General features: G+C 51.2%; 2 protein-coding genes across 2 annotated transcripts in view; one reads left to right on the top strand and one right to left on the bottom strand.

Moving 5' to 3' along the window:
- The window catches only part of OGFOD3 (2-oxoglutarate and iron dependent oxygenase domain containing 3), a 133,241-nt gene extending 132,573 nt beyond the window's left edge, over window positions 1–668 (bottom strand). Inside the window, exon 1 of the mRNA XM_077458559.1 lies at window positions 523–668. Within this exon, the coding sequence (XP_077314685.1) occupies window positions 523–614 (92 nt within the window). The 5' untranslated portion in view covers window positions 615–668. The remainder of the gene's footprint in view (window positions 1–522) is intronic.
- Window positions 583–27,491, top strand: HEXD (hexosaminidase D; the record flags this gene model as incomplete). Its single annotated transcript, XM_077458558.1, is given in 11 exon segments — window positions 583–725; window positions 3,761–3,872; window positions 6,138–6,247; window positions 12,009–12,096; window positions 12,195–12,359; window positions 14,726–14,909; window positions 17,954–18,025; window positions 20,131–20,326; window positions 21,769–21,851; window positions 22,060–22,138; window positions 27,390–27,491. Coding segments are annotated over 11 exon segments (1,202 nt in total), but the record flags the coding sequence as incomplete, so codon positions are not given.
- Window positions 27,492–27,801: the final 310 nt, after the last annotated feature.

The raw sequence follows: 27,801 nt of genomic DNA on the forward strand, positions 1-27,801 counted from the left end.
TATTGGGGGTATAGGGGCTGAGCAGGGGGATATTGGGGGGTACAGAGGGTGAGAAGGGGGATATTGGTGGGTACAGAGGGTGAGAAGGGGGATATTGGGGGTACAGAGGATTAGAAGGGGGATATTGGGGGGTACAGAGGGTGAGGAGGATATTTGGGGGTACAGAGGGTGAGAAGGGGGATATTGGTGGGTACAGAGGGTGAGCAGGGGGATATGGGGGGTACAGAGGATTAGAAGGGGGATATTGGGGGGTACAGAGGGTGAGGAGGATATTTGAGGGTACAGAGGGTGAGAAGGGGGACATTGGGGAGGTATAGAGGGTAAATGTGGAATGGGGAGATGAGAGTGGTACATAGAGAGGTATGGGGGGGGTCACAGGGGTAGATATGGGGGTACGGGGAGAGGTGACAGGTGATAATATCACCCATTTGTCTCCTCACTCTCCCGCCATGCTGTCACAGCAGCTGTCACGCTGCACTTATTAAGACAGCCCCGGCTGTGAGTGACACCCCCTCTCCTCACCCCGGTCTTCCGCCCGCCGTCCTCCGGTTAGGCCCCGCTGGATCCCCGTTCTCTCCCGGTACTCGAGCCTGGCGCCGGCTCCTGGTTGCCATAGTGACAGCTCACTGGACTCCGAGGATGCACGTGGAGATCGTAGATTGGCTGGGCCCGCGCGGACAAGCCTGAGCAATCGATCCCGGAGGAGCTGCAATCATGATGAAGGGGTGAGAGATGCCCGAAGCTCCTGACTGCCTGACACTATGCGCCCCCCCCGGGGGTAATCATTGGGGTATCAGAGAGCAGACATAACAGAGTTGTATCTGCCCCTTGGGGTAATCATAGGGGTGCAGACATTACAATACAGAATAATCCACCCCCTGGGGTGTCCGAGAGCATGCATAGCATGGCTTATGTACCCTTGGGGGTATCATAGGGGTATTAGAGTGATACATAACATAGGATTATTTACCCTCTGGGGGTATATCGTAGGGGTATCAGAGAGCATGCATAGCATAGGATTATTTACCCCCTGTGGGTATCAGGGGTGCAGATTTAACATGACAATTATTATTTTGCTACATTTGAATATAATCAGATTGCTGCATTTTTTTCTCATGCTATCCTTGCCCGGGTGTCGGAGATTTATTTCCTGACAATAAAAGACGTCTCAGAGCTCCGCGGATAATTATATACCACATACTATACTATACTATATTTACTATACTATAATTACTATACTATAGCATACTGTGGAGTTCTAGTGGCCAGTGTGGGGGAATGTACACCGACTTATTGCATCATTCTAAAAAAACAACCCTGTTATGAAGTGTGTGTAACAAAGACATTTCTTTTTTCCTCTCTTTGGATGGAGTTTGGAAGAGTCGGAACGGGTCTTCGCCAGTATTGTAGATGGACAGGAAGTGATGGGAAATCCAAAACTTTACAGTTGTCACTAAAACAGGAAATCACTCATTGAAACTTAGGAAGAAGGCATTTCCTGTCTGTTTGAAGAGCTATCCCTTTACTTCCTGTTGTGTCCCTGAGAAAGGAAGTGAGGTGAAAATTCACTTTGTGTGAAACTTCGCAGGTCCATAAAGACATGGATGAGTGAGTTTGGGGTGGAGGAACTTGACTGGCCAGCACAGAGTCCTGACCTCAACCCGATAGAACACCTTTGGGAAGAATTAGAGCGGAGATTAGGAGCCAGGCCTTCCCGTCCAACATCAGTGCCTGACCTCACAAATGCTCTTCTGGAAGAATGATCAAACATTCCCATAGACACCCTCCTAAACCTTGTGAATGGCCTTCCCAGAAGAGGTGAAGCTGTTATAGCTGCAAAGGGCCAACTCAATATTGAACCCTATGGACTAAGACTGGGATGCCATTAAAGTTCATGTGTGTGTAAAGGCAGGCGTCCCAATACTTTTGGGAATATAGTGTATATTATACCCTTGGGATCCCTGTAGAAGTTGGAAATCACTATATAGGCACCGCTACTACAGTGATATCCACTAGCTTCCAGGTCCTTTACCCAAAAGCTGCCCTGTGGCATTGTGAACACAAGAGGTTGTCCACTGGGCATGGGTGTCATTCTGAGATTATTTAGCATTTTCTCAAAGGACGCAAAGTATTCTCTGATTGGACAGGGTGGAGAGACAGGACTGTGATGTCACACTCTCCACCTTGTCCAGTCAGGGAACACTGTGCTTTCATTGAGAAAATGCTAAATAATCTTTGAATGGTGCCTGTGCCCAGCAGCTGACCTCCTGTGTTCACAATGCAGCAGGGTAGCCAATCAGGGAGGGACCTGGAAGCTAGTGGAGATCACAGGAGTAGTAGTGTCTATACCAGTGATGGGGAACCTCTGCACCCCAGGTGTTTTGGAACTACATTTCCCATGATGTTCAAATACACTGCAGAGTGCATGAGAATCGTGGGAAATGTAGTTCCAAAACATCTGGGGTGCCGAGGTTCCCCATCACTGGTCTATACAGTGATTTGTTCCCAACTTCTAGAGGAGCCTCTCTCAACCTTTTCAACACAGAGATACTTGGAATAACTTTCTGGTCTCAGGGAACCCCGGCTATAAATGACCATATCTACAACTCATGATACATTACTGTGATGGTTAGTGGGAAGAATGCTCCTATCACGTGTGGCCATTTGGAGGAATCCCCCCCCCCCCCCCCCTTACAGATAGCTAAAAAGATCAGTGGTGTCAGTCTGAGAGGCAGAAATTGCTCAAGGAACCCCCAACAACCTCCAGAGGAACCCTAGGGTTCCATGAAACCCTGGTTGAGAATGGCTGGCTGTTCTATCGTTGGGCTTCATCAAATGTTAGGTCAACCAGCCCCAGCACAAGGAACACCCAGCAACCTCTGGAGGAACCTAGGGATGGGTTCCGTGAAACCCTGGTTGAGAATAACTGTTCAATTGTTGGGCTCCATCAAATGGGTGGTCAACCAGCCCCAGCACAAGGAACCCCTAGTAATGTCTGGAAGAACCCTAGGCTGAGAAACCCTGGTTGAGAATGGTTGTTCTATTGTTGGGCTCCATCAAATGGGTGGTCAATCAGCCCCAGCACAAGGAACCCCTACCAACCTCTGGAGGAACCCTAGGGTTCAGTGAAACCCTGCTTGAGAATAACTGTTCTATTGTTGGGCTCCATCAAATTGGTGGTCAATCAGCCCCAGCACAAGGAACCCCTAGCAACCCCTGGAGGAACCCTAGGGTTCTGTAAAACCCTGGTTGAGAATAACTGTTCTATTGTTGGGCTCCATCAAATGGGTGGTCAATCAGCCCCAGCTCAAGGAACCCCTAGTAATGTCTGGAAGAACCCTAGGCTGAGAAACCCTGGTTGAGAATGGTTGTTCTATTGTTGGGCTCCATCAAATGGGAGATCAATCAGCCCCAGCACAAGGAACCCCTAGCAACCTCTGGAGGAACCCTAAGGTTCCGTAAAACCCTGGTTGAGAATAACTGTTCTATTGTTGGGCTCCATTAAATGGTAGGTCAATCAGTCCCAGCACAAGGAACTCCTAGTAACCTCTGGAGGAACACTAGGCTGAGCAACCCCAGTTCTCGAGGGATCCCACAGGTATGGTATGTAGTTACTTTGATCTAAGCTGAATCATTATAACTATGTAAAAATAGCTGGAATTCGGCTTTAATCATTCTCTACTCCATCCAAAACTAGAAAAAAAAATGGTATCAAAATGTAAATATATTTTTGTTTAGTGACTCTTTTGCAATTCTGCAGGCGGCAGGAAACGAAGGACGGGGGGCTCAGCCCAGAAAGAGTATCCTTTACAAGAACTTTGGTTCACCTCGATCTGAAAGGGGCTCCCCCAAAGGTGTCCTACCTTGCAGAGGTAAGCATTGTCACCATTTCATGTACTGCTTTTTCATTACACCTCGATATGGCACCCGCAAAACCAGATTTGCAGGATTCAGCTTGGCAATTGTGATATTTTCTATTTGGCTTGTCAGCAACATTACCTGCTAAAGTATTTTTTTAGGACAGAAACCAAAATGAATAAAGCATACCAGGTTAGCTATATCTCTAAAGCAGCCCCTTAGATGCCTCGATTTTCTTTCCCTCCATCACGGGTGGATGTAAAGAAAATCGCTTGATTTCCCCCATCAGCACAGTCATCGTTGATAGGGGAATCCCTCCCACTGCACTATTGTGTTCTACCAGAGGAGAGCTTTCCCTGACGGCAGAACACAATGATCACCGCAGGCAACTATACCCACCGTCAGAGATCACGTGCAAAAAATCTGAAAGGCTGGTTGTACCCAAGTCGATTGATGGAATGAATTTCATACAATCAGCCTGCCCATACATGGATCAAGTATCGGTCAGTCTCTTCTGAACTGGTCGAATTTCGATCCATGTATGGCCGGCTTCACATTTAAGAGCTGAACTCCAGACACAGATAAAAACACAATGAATGTATGTTATGGTACCCCCTGTCTGATGAAGAGGGCCCACCGGAAGCGCAGGGTCTAATGGCTAGTTTACATGGGTGGCCGATCACCCACTCAAACATAGTTATGCAACCGCTCAGAGCTGTACCCGTGCTGCGAGCTTGATGCTAAATGGCATGTTGTATTTGGCAGCTCGTACCACTCGTGATCGCAGCCAGTTGAAGTGCATAGTGCCGAGCTTTAATCACGTGCAATTCACACGGTTGTAGCCCCACCAAGGGGTTACTGGATAAAAGAACTAGATTGCGGAGACTGTTCACAAGAGAGCAGTCAGGGCCAAGCAAGGGTGGAGGCAGGCGAGAGAGTAGTCAGGTACAAGCAGAGGTCAAGGCAGGCAAAAGACAAGAAGTTAGTCAGGTGCAAGCTGATGTGCAGGCAGGCAAGAGAGTAGTCAATTACACACAAGGGTGGAGGCAGGCCAGAGAGCAGTCAGGTACAAGGAGGGTTCATGGCAGGCAAGCAATTAGGTCCAAGTAGGGGTCAAGGCAGGCAAGAGAGTAGCCAGGTACAAGCAGGGGTCAAGGCAGGAAAGAGAGTAATAAATAATAATAATAATAATACATTTTATTTATAATGCACTTTCCATCAAAAGACCTCAAAGTGCTACATAATTACAATAAAAACAAACAAACCGCTTAATTTACAAAACATTTGCTAAAAAGAAAAGTAGTCAGGTACAGGCAGGGAAGAAAGCAGGCAAGTGAGCAGTCAGGTACAAGCAGGGGTCAAGTTGGGCAAGACAGTAGTAAGGTACAAGCAGGGGTCAAGTCAGGCAAGACAGTAGTCAGGTACAAGCAGGGGTCAAGGCAGGCAAAAGACAAGAAGTTAGTTGTAAGCTGGTGTCCAGGCACGCAAGAGAGTAGTCAATTACACACAAGGGTGGAGGCAGGCCAGAGAGCAGTCAGGTACAAGGAGGGTTCATGGCAGGCAAGCAATTAGTCAGGTCCAAGTAGGGGTCAAGGCAGGCAAGAGAGTAGCCAGGTACAAGCAGGGGTCAAGGCAGGAAAGAGAGTAGTCAGGTACAGGCAGGGGAGAAAGCAGGCAAGTGAGCAGTCAGGTACAAGTCAGGTACAAGCAGGGGTCAAGTTGGGCAAGACAGTAGTAAGGTACAAGCAGGGGTCAAGGCAGGCAAAAGACAAGAGGTTAGTCAGGTGCAAGCAGGTGTCCGGGCAGGCAAGAGGGCAGTCAGATACAAGTAGGGTCCAAGCAGGCAAGGGAGTAGTCAGGTACAAGCAGGGGTCATTGCAGTCAAGAGAGCAGCAGGTACAAGCAGGGTTCATGGCAGGCAAGAGATTAGTCAGGTCTAGGTAAGGGTCAAGAAAGACGGGAGTATTCAGGTACAAGCAGGGGTGGAGGCAGGCAACAGACAAGAGGGTAGTGAAGTACAAGCAGGGGTCAAGTCAGGCAACAGACAAGAGGTTAGTCAGGTGCAAGCAGGTGTCCAGGAAGGCAAGAGAGCAGTCAGATACAAGCAGGGGTCCAGGCAAGAGAGTAGTCAGGTACAAGCAGAGGTCATTGCAGGCAAGGGATTAGTCAGGTCTAGGCAGGGATCAAGACAGAGAAGAGAGTAGTCAGGTCCAGCAGGGGTGGAGGCAGCAAAGCTCCATTTTTTTTCTTTTAACCTGCGGATATAATTTCTTCTCCAGGTCTTTCCTCTGTTTTCTTGTCTTGGAGCAAACGGTCTGCTGATTGAGTATGAAGACACCTTTCCGTATTATGGAGAGCTCCACCCACTGCGGGCAGCACACGCTTACAGGTATGTCTGGTGAAAAGACCTCCACCCCCATTATATCCCGAGCCACAGAGGGATTTTATTAGGTCCCCCTTGCTAGTAGTGGGTTGGATCCCCTTTTGCCTTCATTCTTGGTGGTGTAGATACAACAAGGTGTTGGAAACGTTCCTCAGAGATTTTGCTCCATAGTGACCTGATAACTTCACACAGTTGCTGCAGATTTGTCGGCTGCACGTCCATGATGCCAATCTCCCATTCCACCACATCCCAAAGGTGCTCTACTGGATGAGATGTGGTGAGTGTGGAGGCCATTGGAGGACAGGGACCTCATTGTCCAGTGGTGAGATGATTGGAGCTTTGTGACATGGGGCATTATCCTGCTGGAAGGAGCCATCAGAAGATGGGGACACCCCATCCCCCACACCATTACACCCCCACCACCAGCCTGAACCGGTGATACCCCATCCCCCGCACCATTACACCCCCACCACCAGCCTGAACCGGTGATATCCCATCCCCCACACCATTACACCCCCACCACCAGCCTGAACCGGTGATATCCCATCCCCCCACACCATTACACCCCCACCACCAGCCTGAACCGGTGATACCCCATCCCCCACACCATTACACCCCCACCACCAGCCTGAACCGGTGATACCCCATCCCCCACACCATTACACCCCCACCACCAGCCTGAACCGGTGATACCCCATCCCCCACACCATTACACCCCCCACCACCAGCCTGAACCGGGGATATCCCATCCCCCACACCATTACACCCCCACCACCAGCCTGAACCGGTGATATCCCATCCCCCCACCATTACACCCCCCACCACCAGCCTGATCCGGTGATATCCCATCCCCCACACCATTACACCCCCACCACCAGCCGAAACCGGTGATACCCTATCCCCCACAACATTACACCCCCACCACCAGCCTGAACCGGTGATATCCCATCCCCCACACCATTACACCCCCACCACCAGCCGAAACCGGTGATACCCTATCCCCCACAACATTACACCCCCACCACCAGCCTGAACCGGTGATATCCCATCCCCCCACCATTACACCCCCCACCACCAGCCTGATCCGGTGATATCCCATCCCCCACACCATTACACCCCCACCACCAGCCGAAACCGGTGATACCCTATCCCCCACAACATTACACCCCCACCACCAGCCTGAACCGGTGATACCCCATCCCCCGTACCATTACACCCCCCACCACCAGCCCGAACCGGTGATATCCCATCCCCCGTACCATTACACCCCCACCACCAGCCTGAACCGGTGATACCCCATCCCCCACACCATTACACCCCCACCACCAGCCTGAACCGGTGATACCCCATCCCCCGCACCATTACACCCCCACCACCAGCCTGAACCAGTGATATCCCATCCCCCGCACCATTACACCCCCACCACCAGCCTGAACCAGTGATACCCCATCCCCCCCACCATTACACCCCCACCACCAGCCTGAACCAGTGATATCCCATCCCCCGCACCATTACACCCCCACCACCAGCCTGAACCAGTGATACCCCATCCCCCCCACCATTACACCCCCACCACCAGCCTGAACCAGTGATACCCCATCCCCCACACCATTACACCCCCATCACCAGCCCGAACCGGTGATATCCCATCCCCCGCACCATTACACCCCCACCACCAGCCTGAACCGGTGATACCCCATCCCCCACACCATTACACCCCCACCACCAGCCTGAACCAGTGATACCCCATCCCCCCCACCATTACACCCCCACCACCAGCCTGAACCAGTGATACCCCATCCCCCACACCATTACACCCCCACCACCAGCCTGAACCAGTGATACCCCATCCCCCCCACCATTACACCCCCCACCACCAGCCCGAACCGGTGATATCCCATCCCCCGCACCATTACACCCCCACCACCAGCCTGAACCGGTGATACCCCATCCCCCACACCATTACACCCCCACCACCAGCCTGAACCGGTGATACCCCATCCCCCACACCATTACACCCCCACCACCAGCCTGAACCAGTGATATCCCATCCCCCACACCATTACACCCCCACCACCAGCCTGAACCGGTGATATCCCATCCCCCACACCATTACACCCCCACCACCAGCCTGAATAGGTGATACCCCCACACCATTACACCCCCACCACCAGCCTGAACCGGTGATATCCCATCCCCCACACCATTACACCCCCACCACCAGCCTGAACCCGTGATATCCCATCCCCCGCACCATTACACCCCCACCACCAGCCTGAACCGGTGATACCCCATCCCCCACACCATTACATCCCCACCACCAGCCTGAACCGGTGATACCCCATCCCCCGCACCATTACACCCCCACCACCAGCCTGAACCGGTGATATCCCATCCCCTACACCATTACACCCCCACCACCAGCCTGAACCGGTGATACCCCATCCCCCCCACCATTACACCCCCACCACCAGCCTGAACCGGTGATACCCCATCCCCCGCACCATTACACCCCCACCACCAGCCTGAACCGGTGATATCCCATCCCCCGCACCATTACACCCCCACCACCAGCCTGAACCGGTGATATCCCATCCCCTACACCATTACACCCCCACCACCAGCCTGAACCGGTGATACCCCATCCCCCCCACCATTACACCCCCACCACCAGCCTGAACCGGTGATACCCCATCCCCCCCACCATTACACCCCCACCACCAGCCTGAACCGGTGATACCCCATCCCCCACACCATTACACCCCCACCACCAGCCTGAACCGGTGATACCCCATCCCCCCACACCATTACACCCCCACCACCAGCCTGAACCGGTGATACCCCATCCCCCACACCATTACATCCCCACCACCAGCCTGAACCGGTGATATCCCATCCCCCACACCATTACACCCCCACCACCAGCCTGAACCGGTGATACCCCATCCCCCGTACCATTACACCCCCACCACCAGCCTGAACCGGTGATACCCCTTCCCCCACACCATTACACCCCCACCACCAGCCTGAACCGGTGATACCCCATCCCCCACACCATTACACCCCCACCACCAGCCTGAACCGGTGATATCCCATCCCCCACACCATTACACCCCCACCACCAGCCTGAACCGGTGATACCCCATCCCCCACACCATTACACCCCCACCACCAGCCGAAACTGGTGATATCCCATCCCCCACACCATTACACCCTCACCACCAGCCTGAATAGGTGATACCCCCACACCATTACACCCCCCACCACCAGCCCAAACCGGTGATACCCCATCCCCCCCACACCATTACACCCCCCACCACCAGCCTGAACAGGTGATACCCCATCCCCCACACCATTACACCCCCACCACCAGCCTGAATAGGTGATACCCCATCCCCCCCACACCATTACACCCCCACCACCAGCCTGAACAGGTGATACCCCATCCCCCACACCATTACACCCCCACCACCAGCCTGAACCAGTGATACCCCATCCCCCACACCATTACACCCCCACCACCAGCCTGAACCGGTGATACCCCATCCCCCACACCATTACACCCCCACCACCAGCCTGAACCGGTGATACCCCATCCCCCGTACCATTACACCCCCACCACCAGCCTGAACCGGTGATACCCCATCCCCCACACCATTACACCCCCACCACCAGCCTGAACTGGTGATATCCCATCCCCCACACCATTACACCCTCACCACCAGCCTGAATAGGTGATACCCCCACACCATTACACCCCCACCACCAGCCCAAACCAGTGATACCCCATCCCCCCCACACCATTACACCCCCCACCACCAGCCTGAACAGGTGATACCCCCACACCATTACACCCCCACCACCAGCCCAAACCGGTGATACCCCATCCCCCCCACACCATTACACCCCCCACCACCAGCCTGAACAGGTGATACCCCCACACCATTACACCCCCACCACCAGACTGAACCGGTGATATCCCATCCCCCACACCATTACACCCCCACCACCAGCCTGAACCCGTGATATCCCATCCCCCACACCATTACACCCCCACCACCAGCCTGAACCGGTGATATCCCATCCCCCGCACCATTACACCCCCACCACCAGCCTGAACCGGTGATATCCCATCCCCCACACCATTACACCCCCACCACCAGCCTGAACCGGTGATACCCCATCCCCCGTACCATTACACCCCCACCACCAGCCTGAACCGGTGATACCCCATCCCCCACACCATTACACCCCCACCACCAGCCTGAACCGGTGATATCCCATCCCCCACACCATTACACCCCCACCACCAGCCGAAACCGGTGATATCCCATCCCCCACACCATTACACCCCCACCACCAGCCTGAATAGGTGATACCCCCACACCATTACACCCCCCACCACCAGCCCAAACCGGTGATACCCCATCCCCCCCACACCATTACACCCCCACCACCAGCCTGAACAGGTGATACCCCCACACCATTACACCCCCCACCACCAGCCCAAACCGGTGATACCCCATCCCCCCCACACCATTACACCCCCCACCACCAGCCTGAACAGGTGATACCCCCACACCATTACACCCCCACCACCAGCCTGAATAGGTGATACCCCCACACCATTACACACCCCACCTCCAGCCCAAACCGGTGATACCCCATCCCCCCCACACCATTACACCCCCACCACCAGCCTGAACAGGTGATACCCCATCCCCCACACCATTACACCCCCACCACCAGCCTGAACAGGTGATACCCCATCCCCCACACCATTACACCCCCACCACCAGCCTGAACCGGTGATACCCCATCCCCCACACCATTACACCCCCCACCACCAGCCTGAACCGGTGATATCCCATCCCCCACACCATTACACCCCCACCACCAGCCTGAACCGGTGATACCCCATCCCCCGTACCATTACACCCCCACCACCAGCCTGAACCGGTGATACCCCATCCCCCACACCATTACACCCCCACCACCAGCCTGAACCGGTGATATCCCATCCCCCACACCATTACACCCCCACCACCAGCCGAAACCGGTGATATCCCATCCCCCACACCATTACACCCCCACCACCAGCCTGAATAGGTGATACCCCCACACCATTACACCCCCCACCACCAGCCCAAACCGGTGATACCCCATCCCCCCCACACCATTACACCCCCCACCACCAGCCTGAACAGGTGATACCCCCACACCATTACACCCCCACCACCAGCCTGAATAGGTGATACCCCCACACCATTACACACCCCACCTCCAGCCCAAACCGGTGATACCCCATCCCCCCCACACCATTACACCCCCACCACCAGCCTGAACAGGTGATACCCCATCCCCCACACCATTACACCCCCACCACCAGCCTGAACAGGTGATACCCCATCCCCCACACCATTACACCCCCACCACCAGCCTGAACCGGTGATATCCCATCCCCCACACCATTACACCCCCACCACCAGCCTGAACCGGTGATATCCCATCCCCCCACCATTACACCCCCACCACCAGCCTGAACCGGTGATATAAGGCAGGATGGATCCATGAGCCAAGTTCTGACCCCACCATATTCTGTATACCTTTGGGTATAATGAGAGGTTATTGGAGTTCCTGTTGTCTTTCTATTACCTGGAACCAGTCTGCTGCATTAATTGACATTTTTAGTATTTGCCCATCACAAATATCCAATAGCACTCGGTCTGTGTGATTTCAATTGTCCGATGTTCTTGTGTCCCATCAGCCCCCAGGAGATCCGAGAGATACTGCGGTTGACCCAGCTCCACAGCCTCGAGGTTATTCCATTAATACAAACGTTCGGACACATGGAGGTAAGGCGGGAGAAAGGCTCCATAGCCAGGAATATCCCGATCAGGAGGAGGATGATGATGATGATGATGATGATGACATTTGGGATATCTATTTGCAGTTCGTCTTGAAACACAAAGAGTTCTCTCACCTGCGGGAGGTGCCCACCTACCCCAACAGCCTGAACCCCCACAAGGAGGAATCTCTCCGACTCCTGCAGCTCATGATAGGACAAGTCATGGAGCTCCACCCTGCAGTTCGGTGGTTTCACATCGGCTCTGATGAGGTATGAGAACAGACCCGAGAGGACGCGGTGGGTGGTTGTTGTGTTCTCCTCCTGTGTTTGTAAGGCTTCATTTAGACATGCGATTGGGGGGGGCAGCAAAAATGCACGGTCGAGGGCGTGTTTTTGCCCATCGCCAACCACCCCCTCTTAAAGCAGATCTCCCCCCCCCCTCCCTCCCTTCAATGGACCTAGCTTACAACTAGACCCCCCCCCCATAGTTTTTTAGTTTTTGAAGATTAAAGCGGGAGTCCGCCTTTTTTTTTTTTTTTTTTTAAAGCCAGCAGCTACAAATACTGCAGCTGCTGACTTTTAAAATAGTGACACTTACCCGCCCAGCGCGCCGGCGATGTCGGCACCCGAAGCCGATCTCTCGATCGTCACTCGGGTGCTGCCGCCGCCATCTTGGGTATGGGAATCAGGAAGTGGAGCCTTTCGGCTTCATTTCCCGGTTCCCTACTGCGCATGCGCGAGTCGTGCTGCGCAATAAGGGCGGTCCCCGCTGCCTCTGGGATCTGTGTGTTTCCCAGCAGGCAGCGGGGCACTTTCGGAAAGGGGCGTAGATCTACGCCCCTTTCCGCAGAGAGCTATCCCGGGAGTGGGTGCAGTTACCTGGATTATCCAGGTAACTGCACCCCCCTCCCCCCTGAAAGGTGCCAATTGTGGCGCCGGAGGGGGGGAGGGTTCCAATGAGCGGAAGGTCCACTTTAGGGTGGACCTCCGCTTTAAGTTTATGTCAAGAACCAAAAACCAGGCATAGACAGAAAATGCAGTTAAAAATTTTAATGTAACCTTTTAATGTAATAGCATGGGGCTTGCAGGACTTCTTTGTTCCATCCCGTAAGCGCACCACCCCAGTGTGAGAGCACTCGGGCTTACACACTGGGGAGGCATGAGAGGCACTTTTCAAGCGCTAAAATTCCTGAAAAGTGTCTCAGTGTGAAAGGGGCCTTAAAGTAGTGCAGCACTGGATAGTAAAAAAAATGCCCTGGTCATGAAGGGGGTAAAACATCCCGGAGGTCAGGTTTTTTTAAATTTTATTTTTTATTTTTTGGAAAAGCCCGTGAAACGCACCCAAAAACTCCACCTGGTGCCAAAAAAAGTGCACACACATAAAGAGTGACAAAATTTGCAACAGGTGTACTATTTCCTCGTTTCTACTGAGCTGTTCGGTTCTGGTTGGTTCAGTACGCTATTTTAAGGGTTTCCATTATGAAAGCGGCCCATACAACCGAAACCATACCGCGCCATTCAAGGTCCTGCTTCAGATGTGGGGCCATAGAAAATGGTACGGTACGGTTTGGGCGGAGCTACTGGCATCACAGGATTGCATCGCTTCCTCACAGCCTGTCAATAGCCTCTGAAGCACGATCCGAACTCCTATCGGATTTCAGAGGAAAGGGAGATTTAGATAATAAATAATTGAATAATTTTAATCAAGTGATAAAATGGGTCATATGATTTATTAATTGCCACTTGCTCTAAGCTGCGGCAGGGACCCTGCAGGCTCCACCCACTATATGAACACAACAGGAGGGGGCGGAGTCAAGAGCAGTCCCCCTGCACAAGGAAAGCGAGTAGAGCTGTGGGAGGGGCCCAGCAGACTCCACCCACTACATGAAAACAGGAGGGGGCGGAGACGAGAGCAGTCACCCTGCACAAGGAGAGAGAGCAGAGCTGTGGGAGGGGCCCTGTAACTCCACCCACTACAGGCTGCCTACAGAAAACTACAGGAGGGGGCGGAGACCAGACCAGCCACCCTGCACAAGGAGGGAGAAAGCAGAGATGTGGGAGGGGCCTACCAAGCTCCACCCTCTACAGGCTGTCTGCAGCAATATTCAGGAGGGGGGGCGGAGACAGGACCAGTCACCCTGCACAAGGAGAGAGAGCAGAGCGGTGGGTGGAGCCCAGCAGGCTCCACCCCACTACAAAAAAAACTATATAATGGAGGGCGGAGACAAGACAATCACTTTGCACAAGGAGAGAGAGCAGAGCGGTGGGAGGAGCCCAGCAGGCTCCACCCACTACAAAAAATACATAATGGGGGGTGGAGACAAGACAATCGCATTGCACAAAGAGAGAGAGCAGAGCTGTGGGAGGGCCCAGCAGGCCCCACCCATTACAGGCTGCCTGCAAAAAACTGCAGAGGGGGCGGAGACAAGACCAGTCACCCTGCACAAGCAGAGAGGGCAGCAGTGGGCGGTCTTTATTACGGGAAGTCTCACACTGGATCACTGCACAGATCTGGAGGAAATACAAAGAATACACACGATGAATGGATTTGGATGACATTCGATTATCCCGGAGTGCAGATTTTATAACATTCCTTTTCTGTTTGTAGCTGTTTATTCCTTCTTTTCACCTCCTAGGTCTACTACCTTGGCAAGGGAGAAGAGTCTAAGATGAAGATTTCTGGGGCTGGCCTTTCTATAGAAGACATATTTTTGTCCCATATGAAGAGAGTGGCCAGCCACGTGGCCTCCTGCTATCCCGGGGTGCGGGTGATCGCCTGGGATGACATGCTGCGTGGAGCAAGCGCCCAAACCTTAACAGGTCAGAGCATACATCTTATTTCATTTAAAGATGAACCCCATCCAGATCTTTTGAGTAGAGCAAGGAAAGTTTAAAGACTCGGACAGGTCTTATTGCCATCAGTATCCCTATGGAGAGGGGGGGGGGGAGGGGTGTTCTATCTTAAATCTGACCTCCGACCTTCCCTTGGTCTCCGTTCACACCTCAGCGAAATGCTGGAGGGGGGGAAAAAAAATCAATGATTCTCTATGGAAACAATTCCCATCTCCACCCCAAACGCCTGAAGCTCAAACAGTTTCTGGAGCTTTTTTTGTTGCTCCAATTGGGCAGATTTGGGCGTTTTTGGTGCGTTTGTATTCCCATAGAAAAGAATGGAAACTATTTGTTTTAAATAAAATAGTAATAGTATATGAATAAATAAATGTAAAATAAATACACAAATAACTAAAAATCATTATAAATATGTAAAATAAATGTAATAATATGTAATAATACATTAATAAATAATAACGTCTAACCTTAAAAAATATTAATTACATTATTATTATTAATAAAATAATAACACCCAAACTCGAACAAAAAAATACATTATTAATTATAATAATAATACTAATTATCATAATTTTTGTGTTAGGGTGTTTAGTTATTAAATGGTTCCCGACCGACTCACGTGTATATATTGCGGCAGGATGGTACCGCTGGGTGAAACCCCGTAGGGTACATCTTCCCCTTTAAGAGCCACCAGAGGGGGTGTGAGCCCGCTGCATGGCGGGGTACCTGATGCACATGGCCAGTGGGCGCGATCGCATGCACGAGAGCCAGCATGGGGATTTGTGTGTGTGTGGGGGGGGGGGGGGGGGTGTGTGTGTGTGTGTAAACACAGAAATCCCTGTTCTGTCAGGGGAGAGGAGACGTATTGTTGTTCCTACTTTTGTCTTGAGTGATAAGAGTGCATTCATACACGTTACAAAATCCGACGGGTCGCCTAATCTGACGAAACACTGGACCAGTCATGGCATGTGCTGCGCTTTCTGAGAGGACATCATATGATGCCCAGGTCAGGATCTTAAGACCCCTTTCACACTGAGGGCGCTTTTACCCCCCGCTAGCAGTCCAGAAACCACTGCAAAGCGCTGCTGCGGCAGCGCTATGCCGGCGGTATAGCCACGCTGCCCCATTGATTTCAATGGGCAGGAGCAGTGGAGGAGGGGGTGTACAAGACCACTCCTTCACCTCTCCAAAGATGCTGCTAGCAGGACTTTGTTTACCGTCCTGCCAGCGCGCCGCTCCCTCGGGGCTCACACTGGAGACACAGCAGCTCCTCAGTGTGAAAGGGACTTAAAGCTCCCGCCTGGTGGTCATTCTCCTATAGGCCGGGCGGGAAGGTGTTACGATTTCCGCCTCCTTCCACGTGTCTTCCCATCCTGACAGTGCTTTCGAAGGCAAGGCCAAGGGGTAGACAGGAGAGGCACTTCAGCAAGAGGGGGCAAAAAAGGGGGCAGGACCTGCAGTCCCTTCCCTTCCCTATCAGCTGCAAGCTACTTTAGCAGCATACATGCACTGGTAAAAAAAGAAGAGCAGAACCACAACAGATTTTTATTGCTGTTTTTTTTCCCCTGTATTATGTTTTTTCCTGTATTGGCAGGAAATGAAAGCAGAAGTAAATTTTCCTATTCCTATTAGAGGGTAACGAGTAACCTAACTGATTACTCTTCCCCTGGTATGGATTTAAAGGGGAACCCCTACGCCGAAAAAACGGCGTGGGGGTCCCCCCAAAGTCCATAGCAGACCCTTATCCGAGCACGTAGCCCGGCCTGTCGGGAAAGGGGGTGGGGACGAGCGAGCACCCCCCCTTATGAGCCGTACCAGGCCGCGTGCCCTTAACATGGGGGAGGTGCTTTGGGGAAGGGGGGGCCCTGCGGCCCCCCCCACCCCAAAGCACCTTGTCCCCATGTTGATGAGGACAAGGGCCTCTTCCCGACAACCCTGGCCGTTGGTGGTCGGGGTCTGCGGGCGGGGGGGTTTATCAGAATCTGGGAGCCCCCTTTAATGAATGAATGAATGAATGAATGAAATACTTGTATAGCGCACAATGCGAACTGAATCGCCTCTAGGCGCTGCAATAATAAGGCAGCCCCCAGATTCCGGCCCCCTACCCTATATGAATGAGTATGGGGTACGATGTACCCCTACCCATTCACCTGGGGAAAAAAGTGTTTACTTTAAAAACCTGTGTTTTTTTTAAATTATTTATTAATCAGCTCCGGGGGTCTTCTTCCTCCTTCCTCCTCCCTAAAGCACCCCCCCCATGTTGAGGGCACGTGGCCTGGTGCGGCTCAGGAGCGCGCTCATCCCCACCCCCTTTCCTGACCGGCCGGGCTACATGCTTAGATAAGGGTCTGCTATGGACTTTGGGGGGACCCCCACGCCGTTTTTTCGGCATAGGGGTTCCCCTTTAAATCCATAGCAGGCGACGGGGCTCACGAGGTGTCAATCTCGCTGATGGAGGCGGCGGCGGCGGCATTCATTTCCCTCGCTAGTCCCGTCTATAGAATATTAAAAAAAAAATCAATTTACTTTTCCAATGTAGTAACCGAGTTCCTAACGCAATTACTTTTTGGGAGAAGTAATTTTGTAACTTAACAAATTACTTTTTTTAAAGTAAGATGACCACCAGTGGGAATAAAGGGCAATTGCCACGTACCGGGTGGAGAGCGAGCTGCAGAGGGGGCTTCTCTTGCACCTCCTGTCCAACGCCTCTGATAGAGATGACAGGGAGTGTAGGACACAGAGTGGCACGAGGGACGGTATAGCAGGTTGGCACCAGCTGAGGCTTGACAGGAACCCGATGGCCGCCGATCGCTGGATCAGGAGGCAGAAGCGAAGCCGCAACATAAGCCGGGGGGGTCATCAACAGCCGGGCAGAGCAGGTACAGGAACGTCAGACTGAAGCAAGGACAGGATACAAGCCGGGTTACAGTCCAGTTATTATATACAGTTTGTATCTTTTGTATCTGTGTACTAATATCCTCCATTACTTAGCGATCTGTCACTGTCTTCTTTAGAATCTGGAGTCGCACAGCTTGTGGAGCCTATGATCTGGGACTACACTCCCAATCTGGATGTGGATGACAGAAGTAAGTTGTATGTAGTTTTACACATTTAGGACAAATAATTTAAAGCGGGAGTAAACCCGCACTTTATTTTTATTTTTTTATTTTTTTTTAAACAAAAAAACCTGCAAGGCAAAGGCATAATGAGCTAGTATGCAGCGCATACTAGCTCATTATGAAATACTCACCTTAGAACGAGGCGCCGGTATCTCGACCCGATCCACACACCGAGGGACCTGACATGTTGCCTCGGCGCGTCTTCCGGGTATCGCGGCTCCGGCGCTGTGAGTGGCCGAAGCCGCGATACGTCACTCTTTTTCCCGGCAAGGTCTGACAGTTCTGCCGGACCTTCAGCCGGATCTTAAACGCTCATGCGACGCATGACGTCAGCGGCTGCATTAAACGTAAATATCTCCTAAACCGTACAGGTTTAGGAGATATTCATTTTACTTACAGGTAAGCCTTATTTATAGGCCTTATTTATAGGCCTTATTTACCTGTAGGTAAAGGTTTAAAAAAAAAAAAAAAGACTATACAACCGCTTTAAGAATTAATTCCACAGCATGTTTCATGTTACACCCATTTTTAGAGTGTAAAGTACCATTGTGCAAAGGAATGAAGAAACAACCCAAGTGTATAGAAGAGTCAAAAAATAGCCCCAGCCCGGCTCCTCCCGGGCCATGCCCCCCATGTCTTTTGCCCCTGCCGCAGGGGTAACTATCAGCGCAAATATGAATAATCACAACTAATATATCATTTAGTCCATTGTGAAGTCAGTATTTCTAGGGTTAATAATATTTCAGATAAAAGAATAAAATAGTGGCAAGGCAACGGCGGCTGCTGTCCTGAGAGAGCTGTATAGGAAGACAAAAGAGAGAACACAGGGAGCGCCACCTGAGTGTAGTATTAGAAGCAGCTTTAATGGCAAGGTAACAAAACTCACTCACAAGAAGTAAGAACATAAAAGGCTCCTCTGTATAGTAAGGATGAGCTCAGGCGTGTTCGCATACTCCACGTACCGCTATGGCAGAGGGACTCCTGGTTCTTAAAGGAGCACAAGTGCTGTGATGTAGCCTTTTTTTTTTTTTTTTTCTTTACTAAATTTCACTATATAAAACTTTTATCAACAGACAATGATATTTTACATTTATTTTCCATTAACCCCTCCCCCTCCCACACTGGTAGTCTTTTAATACTTCCTCCAGCTCCATAATTGAAGGTCCATACTGAGGCCAGCGCTACAACGCCCTCGCGGCCCCCTCTGTGGCCAGCGCTACAACGCCCTCGCGGCCCCCTCTGTGGCCAGCGCTACAACGCCCTCGCGGCCCCCTCTGTGGCCAATGCTACAACGCCCTCGCGGCCCCCTCTGTGGCCAGCGCTACAACGCCCTCGTGGCCCCCTGTGTGGCCAGCGCTACAACGCCCTCGTGGCCCCCTGTGTGGCCAGCGCTACAACGCCCTCGCGGCCCCCTGTGTGGCCAGCGCTACAACGCCCACGCCCCCCCTCCGTGGCCAGCGCTACAACACCCACGGCCCCCCTCCGTGGCCAGCGCTACAACGCCCACGGCCCCCCTCCGTGGCCAGCGCTACAACGCCCACGGCCCCCCTCCGTGGCCAGCGCTACAACGCCCACGGCCCCCCTCCGTGGCCAGCGCTACAACGCCCACGGCCCCCCTCCATGGCCAGCGATACAATGCCCGTGGCCCCCTCCATAGCCAGTGCTACACTGCCCACGGCCCCCTCCATAGCCAGCACTACAACGCCCCCCCTCCGTGGCCAGCGCTACAATGCCCACGGCCCCCCCTCCATGGCCAGCGCTTCAACGGCCCCCCTCCGTGGCCAGTGCTACAACGCCCGTGGCCCCCTCCATAGCCAGCGCTACAATGCCCGTGGCCCCCTCCATAGCCAGCGCTACAACGCCCGTGGCCCCCTCCATAGCCAGCGCTACAACGCCTGTGGCCCCCTCCATAGCCAGTGCTACAATGCCCGCAGCCCCCCTCCATGACCAGCGCTTCCATCTTGCACATCTTCTGTACTGTAGATATGATGTGAAATGTTGCTTTTTATAAGATATTACTCTATGAATAGTTTGTATAACGCTATAGACTTTTATTTGTTGCCTCCCCGCAGCTGCTCTGATCGAGAAATACTGGCAGTGCGGTTTCCACAAGATCTGGTTGGCCAGCGCTTTTAAAGGTGCCACCGGCCCGACCCAACAGCTGACCCTGATCGGGAATCATCTGGAGAACCACAGATGTTGGCAGCGGGTGGCCCAGAGAGTGCCTCAAGGCGTTCTGCAAGGACTGGCGCTGACAGGGTGGCAGCGGTAAGTACATGAGGGGCAGCCATGTTGTCTACTTTAAAGCACTTGTAAATCCTTTCCGTACACCCAGTGAAGTGACCGACCTCAGGTGATACACAGAGATGAAACAAATCCTCCTACGTCATTTGTACCTGTTTATCTGCAGCTGTCTCTTCTCTGCTGAATTATAAAGCTTGTCTGAGCGTTCAGAAAAAAAAAGGGGGGAGGGAGCAGAAATGATGACACTGCAGAGCTCAGTGAGGAGAGCTGATTGGAGAGGAGGGAAGGGACACCCCCTTCCCCCACCTTCACACCGCTAAGGCTGTCAATCACAGGCTGTGTGCTGAAGATCCTTCCCCTGTCACCTTTTTTTCTCCTGGTGTCAGGAAAACTTGTCAGAAGTGATTCATGCAGATAGCAGAGGAAGCAGCAGACAAATACAGTGTCACCAGTGCAGTACAACGTCTCATATAACTAGTGTGGCGGTGATCAGGATCACTGACTGGTGACAGTATGTAAAAAAAAAAAAATAATAATAATTTTTTTTACCATAGTAACACTGTACTACTCTTGGAATTTTTTTTTTTTTTTTTTTTTACACACTATGATTGCTTATAACTGCGAATGCTACAGTTATAAGAAACCATTTTTTCAGGATAAAAATAATTCATTCCGTGTTTACTATTGTAATTAGCTGTGATTGTCCACAGATAGTCACATGGTACAGATCGGCTGTGATTGGCCCTGTCTGTACCATGTGATCACTGTGACCAATCACAGCGCTCATCACAATAGTACACAATGAAACATACATTGTATTCAATTGTCTTTTTAGTTTATTTTATTTTTTTTCTGCTATGATTGGCCACAGCGATAACCTGGTACAGTGATCTGTCATTGGCCGTGTCTGTGGGGGTGAGCCCGTGATGTGTGATCCTGGGAGGACACCATCTGACATCCTCCCGGGGTAATAGGGCTCCCGCCCCGGCCCTCATTTAACAATAGGCCGAGCGAGAAGGGGGTTAAACAAGCTGGAGGTAGAAGCTGATTGGTTACTGTGCAGAGCTGCACCAGATTCTGAGTGCTCCAGTTTTAGTAAAAGTCCCAGCCACTCCCCCAAATCTCTGAATGACAGTTTGATGATTAAGGTCCCTTTCACACTTGTGGGACCTGAAAAGTCGTGCGACTTTGCCGCTATTTTTTGCCATGATTTTTGATGCGACTTGAAGCAACGCCCGTGTAATCTTGAAGTCTCTGGACCTCAAGTCGCATCAAAGTCGCATCAAAGTAATGCATGGACTACTTAGAAGTCGCTGCGACTTGAAGTCACACAAATATGAACGGTGCTCATTGGAAATCATGGGGGGGGGGGGTACTTTGCAGTTCCAAGTCGCAGGACAAGTCGCACACGTGTGCAGAAAGACATCTGTGATTGAATTTGTGAAGTGCTGCGTTTTGTCTTTCAGGTACGATCACTTCTCCATCCTCTGCGAGATCTTGCCGGTTGGAATTCCGTCCCTCGCTGTCTGTCTGCAGACTCTGAAAGAAGGTGCGGGACTTTGTAGCGTCTGATGATGTCAGGGATTGGGTAGAAAAATGCATGGAAGACGCACTGGAAGACGCAGGCATTAGAAACGCACTGTAATGTACATGTAATGTGTGCGTTTAGGAGAGTCGTTGGCACATGCGTAGCTTCAGAGTCGGGGTCACTCTTTCCAGTCACCCCATTGGGTCTCTCTCTCTCTCTCTCTCCCCAGGATCTTTTTCTAATCGCACCGCAGCCACTGTGCAAGGCATCCTGGGAATGACAACCCTGGACGTGGAAAACTACATGAGGTGAGCCAGTGTCCTTCTACCTGCGAGGAAACTAGCAGCAGCGTGCTTGGTCTCCATTCACACTAGTGCGACTCCAGGGGCGCCACGTTGATGCGACTTTTGGCACGACTTTGAATCAGACTTTACAATCAGTTGATCTAAGTCGCCTCAAAAGTCGCACCTCAGGCCCCTTTCACACTTGTCGGACTTCAGTGTGAGTTCGGGGGGGGGGGGGGGGCGATTTGAAAGACACCTGTGCATGAACCCACATGGTTGTCTTTCAAATAAACCCCCCCCCCCCCCCCCCGAACTCGCACTGAAAATGCCCCCCGAAAGTCGCCAAAAGTAGTGCAGGAACTACTTTTGGAACAGTGGTGTTACCGGCAGTAGGCTGCGATTTTGGCGTGCGATTTGGCATGTCAAATCTCACTGATGTGAACGGGGGGCTGAGAAACACTTAAGGCCACTTTCACACTTGTGCGACTTTTCCTGCGACTTCGGACTGCAAAGTCGCATGACAAGTCGTACCCCCCCCAATGATTTCCAATGAGTACCATTCATATCCGTGCGACTTCAAAGTAGTCCCTGTACTACTCTGGTCCGACTTTGATGCGAGTTGCGGTCCATAGACCTCAACATTACACAGGCGTTCCCTGAAATCGCAGCTGCGAAATTGTGACTTTGAATTTTGCGGCAGTGTGAAAGGGGCCCAAGTAGTACAGAGATCTTTTTCAAAGTCGCTGCAACTTTAAAGCGTTTGTTACCCCCAACACTTCATATTCCTGATATGTGGCTGTTGTACCATCTACTTGTATGAGAACGTCTCACATTCTCTTTGTATCGCTTCCTTTATGGTGATCCTGCCAGTCCCTCTGCTTTCCTAATTTTTTTTTTTTTTTAACCACTTGCTTACTGGGCACTTAAACACCTTCCTGCCCAGACCAATTTTCAGCTTTCGGTGCTCTCACACTTTGAATGACAATTACTCAGTCATGTAACACTGTACCCAAATGAATTTTTTGTCCTTTTTTTCCCACAAATAGAGCTTTCTTTTGGTGGTATTTGATCACCTCTGGGGTTTTTATTTTTTGCGCTATAAATGAAAAAAGACCGAAAATTTGGAAAAAAAACGCATATTTCTTTGTTTCTGTGACAGAATTATCCAAATTATTAATTTTTCTTCATACATTTTGGCCACAATTTATACTGCTACATATCTTTGGTAAAAATAACCCAAATTAGTGGATATTATTTGGTCTTTGTGAAAGTTAGAGCGTCTACAAGCTGTGGTGCGAATCGCACAAAATTGATCACATCTGATGCACTGGTGGCCTATCTCGCTTCTTGTGACCCGAACAAGTCAGGAAAGTACAAATACCCCCCAAATGACCCCTTTTTGAAAGTAGACATTCCAAGGTATTTAGTAAGAGGCATGGTGAGCTTTTTGATGTTGTCATTTTTTTCCCACAATTCTTTGCAAAATTAAGATTTTTCTTTTTTTTTTTTTTTCTCCACAAAATTGTCATTGTAATAGGTTATTTCTCTCACGTGGCATGTGTATACCACAAATGACACCCCCCAAAAAATTCTGCTACTCCTCCTGAGTATTACAATACCACATGTGTGTGACTTTTTCACAGCCTGGCCACATAGAGAGGCCCAACATGCAGGTAGCGCCATCATGTGTTCTAGGAACATAAATTACACATCTAACATGTTGACTATTTATTACACTTTTGAAGCACCAGGACAATGACACGTGACACTGATGACAGATGGCACTGATACGTGGCAATGATGGCACTTATACGTGGCACTGACAGATGGCACTAATATGTGGCACTGATGACAGATGGCACTAATATGTGGCACTGATGACGGGTGGCACTTATACGTGGCACTGATGACACGTGGCACTAATACGTGGCACTGAAACGTGGCACTGATGACAGATGGCACTAATACGTGGCACTAATATGTGCCACCGATGACAGATGGCACTAATACATGGCACCGATGACGCGTGACACTGATGACAGATGGCACTGATAGGTGGCATTGATGACACGTGACACTGACAACAGATGGCACGTGACACTGACAGGTGGCACTGATGACAAATGGCACTGATACGTGGCACTGATGACAAATGGCACTGATACGTGGCACTGATGACAAATGGCACTGATACGTGGCACTGATGACGGATGGCACTATGTGGCACTGACGACACGTGGCACTGACGACACGTGGCACTGGGGGCAGGTGGCACTGGGGGCAGGGGGCACTGGGGGCAGGGGGCACTGGGGGCAGGGGGCACTGGGGGCAGGTAGCACTGGGGTGGATGGCACTGGGGGCAGGTAGCACTGGGGTGGATGGCACTGGGGGCAGGTAGCCACTGGGGTGGATGGCACTGGGGGCAGGTAGCACTGGGGTGGATGGCACTGGGCGGATGGCACTGGGGCAGATGGCACTGGGGCAGATGGCACTGGGGCAGATGGCATTGGGGCAGATGGCATTGGGGCGGATGGCACTGCTGGGGGCGGATGGCACTTTATTTTATTTTTTTTACTTTTTTTTTTTTCCCCCCACAGGCAGAACGGCTGCCGCTGCAGCCGTTCATCTCTCCCCTCTCCCCTCCTCGCACAGACAGTGCGAGGAAGGAGAGCGGCGCCGAAAGATGATCTCATATGTTTACATATGAGATCATCTCCCATTGGACACGCCGATCACGCTGTAAACGGCCGCTGTGATTGGCCGTTTACAGCGATCTGTGTTTGCCTGTCCCCGGGGGGACACGGCGAACACAGAGCTTCCGCGATGCGCGCCCGCGGGGGCGCGCATTGCGGAAGTAAACATCGGGGCCGTCCAGGGACGACCGCCCGGACGAATGCGCCTGCTCTACGGCCGTCATTCGGCCATAGGGCGGGCGCGAGGAGGTTAAACTGACCACACTAAGCAGGAGAGCACATCATGGTCAGTTCTCTAGCTGTGCTGGGAACTCAGCCTGCTCTCTTCCAGTAATCAGACTTATCCTGACATGCCCACCCCTTCCCCGCACAGCCATTCACTGGGGAGATCAGTGAGATGCTGTTTCTCCTCCCCCCAGCTCTTATGCAGCTGAGAACAGAGGGAATGTGATCACTTCTTAAAAAAAAAAATAAGTGTATTTATTATGTATTTTTAGATTATACACAAATGTTTTGACATTTAATTTCTGTTTTAAAATGAATGGGTTGTTTAACCAGGCGATTGTTTATTATCGATTTCGAACGATTCGAACGGGAGATAACGTTTTTCTGGATGTTTTTGTTGTTTTTCTGTCTCTCACTGTTAAAATAAACCAACCAATAAAATTATAGACCGATCTTTTCTTCGTCAGCGGGCAAATGTACAAAATCAGCAGGGGTCAAATACTTTTTCTCCTCACTGTACCTTTAGCAATGTCTGGCATCGGGTCCCTCATGGAGCCGTCATCTCCTCTGCCCTCTGCATAGATAGAGAGAGAGAGTTTGCCAGGAAGGGAGGGGAGGGAGGAGTCATAAGAGGGCCAATGAAAGCTGCAGAGCTGGAGGTGTGTGTCTGTGTAAATCCAGGAAGTGAACAGGCAGCAGCTTCAGCTGCCCACAGTTAAAATGGCTGCAGCCAGACTCAGCGAAGGGAGATTTCTGCAGCATATTTGGCGAGTACAGAATCCCAGTATATATAAAATAATATGCAATATGGAGGGAAGCTTCAGAATGGCAAAGATGTTTTTATTACAAATTATGTGAGCAGACGGCAGGTCCTCTTTAAAGACTAAATCCAGCTAACACATTTAAAGTAGTTACAACAACAGATTTTTTTTGTCTCAAACCCGGAAAACTGATAGTTTTGGTGGACAGCCATTAAAGGAAGTGGATAAATAGCGGGTCCACTGGCAGGATCAACGGGGAGTAAAACTGTGTTATGGAGAACTCCGAAACATCAGAGTCTGCTGTGTTTAAAAGAGAAGTACGGCTTTCTGTGTTTTGTTTTTTTCATACTGACCTCGGTGGATGTTGCACCTCTAAGCCCTTGTACCCACGGTCGTAGATTCTGACGGAATGTGTCCGATCGGACCGTGTTGTCGGATATTCCGACTGTGTGTGGTCTTCATCGGACCGTTTCCGTCGGAGTATCCAACGGACCAAGTTTTCCAACTTGTTGATAAAATTTTCAGACAAAATGCTCCGATCGGACATACTCCGATCATGTGTAGAGAATTCCGATCGGACAAAGTGCCACGCATGCTCAGATCAAATTCCTACATCAAAGCTATTGGCTACTAGCCTGAACGTAGTCCCGTCGTAACGAAATGACGTCATCACGTTACGAACGATCGGATTTTCCGACAACTTTGTCCGACCGTGTGTATGCAACAGTTTTGGACAAAATCCGACGGATTTGGTTGTCGGAATCTCCGACCCGTGTGTACAAGGGCTAACACTGAGAACCGAGTGATCAAACCCCGCCGATCGCTCAGTTCTCAGAGCTCCATGAGCAGAGAGCTAATCATAGTCACCAGCTCTCTGCTCTGCCCCCCCCCCCCCCCCCCACCAACTCACTGGAGAGCAGGGATGTGGGTGGGGCGGAGCGGGTGCCGGTCCAGGGATGTGGGCGGGTCCTGACTCCGTGGTCGTGATGACGCTGAGCCTGGACTTCTGTGACGTCAGAGGACTTCAGCCCGCTGTCTGCTGAAAACGGGTCACAGGAATGCAGAACGGACCACACAAGCTGTACTTCTCCTTTACACCCCTTTCACACTGAGGCAGTTTTCAGGCATTTTAGCGCTAGAAATAGACTCTAAATAGCGCCTGAAAACCGCCTCCCATTCGTTTCAATGTGTCTTTTCACACTGGGGGCGGGGCGCTTGCGGGACGTTAGGAAAGTCCTGCAAGCAGCATCTTTGGGCGGTTTGGGAGCGCTGTACACACCCCTCCTCCACCGGCCCTGCCCATTGAAATGAATAGGCAGTGCTTCTAAAGCGCCTGAAAATCTCGCTTTGTGATGCCCACAACACGGGCGTTTTTAACCCTTCTTTGGGGGTTAAAAGCACCCCGCTAGCGGCCAAAAATGCGGCACGAGCAACGAGCAGCGCTTTAGTGCTAATGCGGGCCGCAGCCCCTGTGTGGATATATACGCCATTTCTAACTTTGCCCAGAGTCCCACTTTATTTTGCTCTGAGGTGTATATTCATTTACTGTGTGTTTTTATTTTTATGACATTTAATATCTGTGTATTTTGGTGACAGCGAGGTTACGGGCAGCTTTCCCGGCAGTGAGGTCCTGGAGCTCATCACCCAATTCATATTCTACCTGAAGACACCCACAAAAGAGTTTTTGGATGATGACAAGTAAGTCCTTCTAAATAGACCTCCTAAGTGCTTGTAAAACCCTAAGCCTAGCTCTACTACTTCCACTACCACTACCACTACTACTACTACCACTACAACTACAACATCTACCACTACTACTACTTCCACTACTACTACTACTACTACTACTACTACCACATCTACTACTACCACTACTACTACTTCCACTACCACTACTACTACTTCCACTACCACTACTACTACTACTACTACCACTACAACTACAACATCTACCACTACCACATCTACAACTACCACTACTACTACTTCCACTACTACTACTTCCACT

Source organism: Lithobates pipiens, unplaced genomic scaffold, assembly GCF_037356315.1.
Source record: "Lithobates pipiens isolate NorthernLeopardFrog02 unplaced genomic scaffold, aLitPip1_a1.2 Scaffold_28, whole genome shotgun sequence".
NCBI classification, from domain to species: Eukaryota; Metazoa; Chordata; class Amphibia; order Anura; family Ranidae; genus Lithobates; species Lithobates pipiens.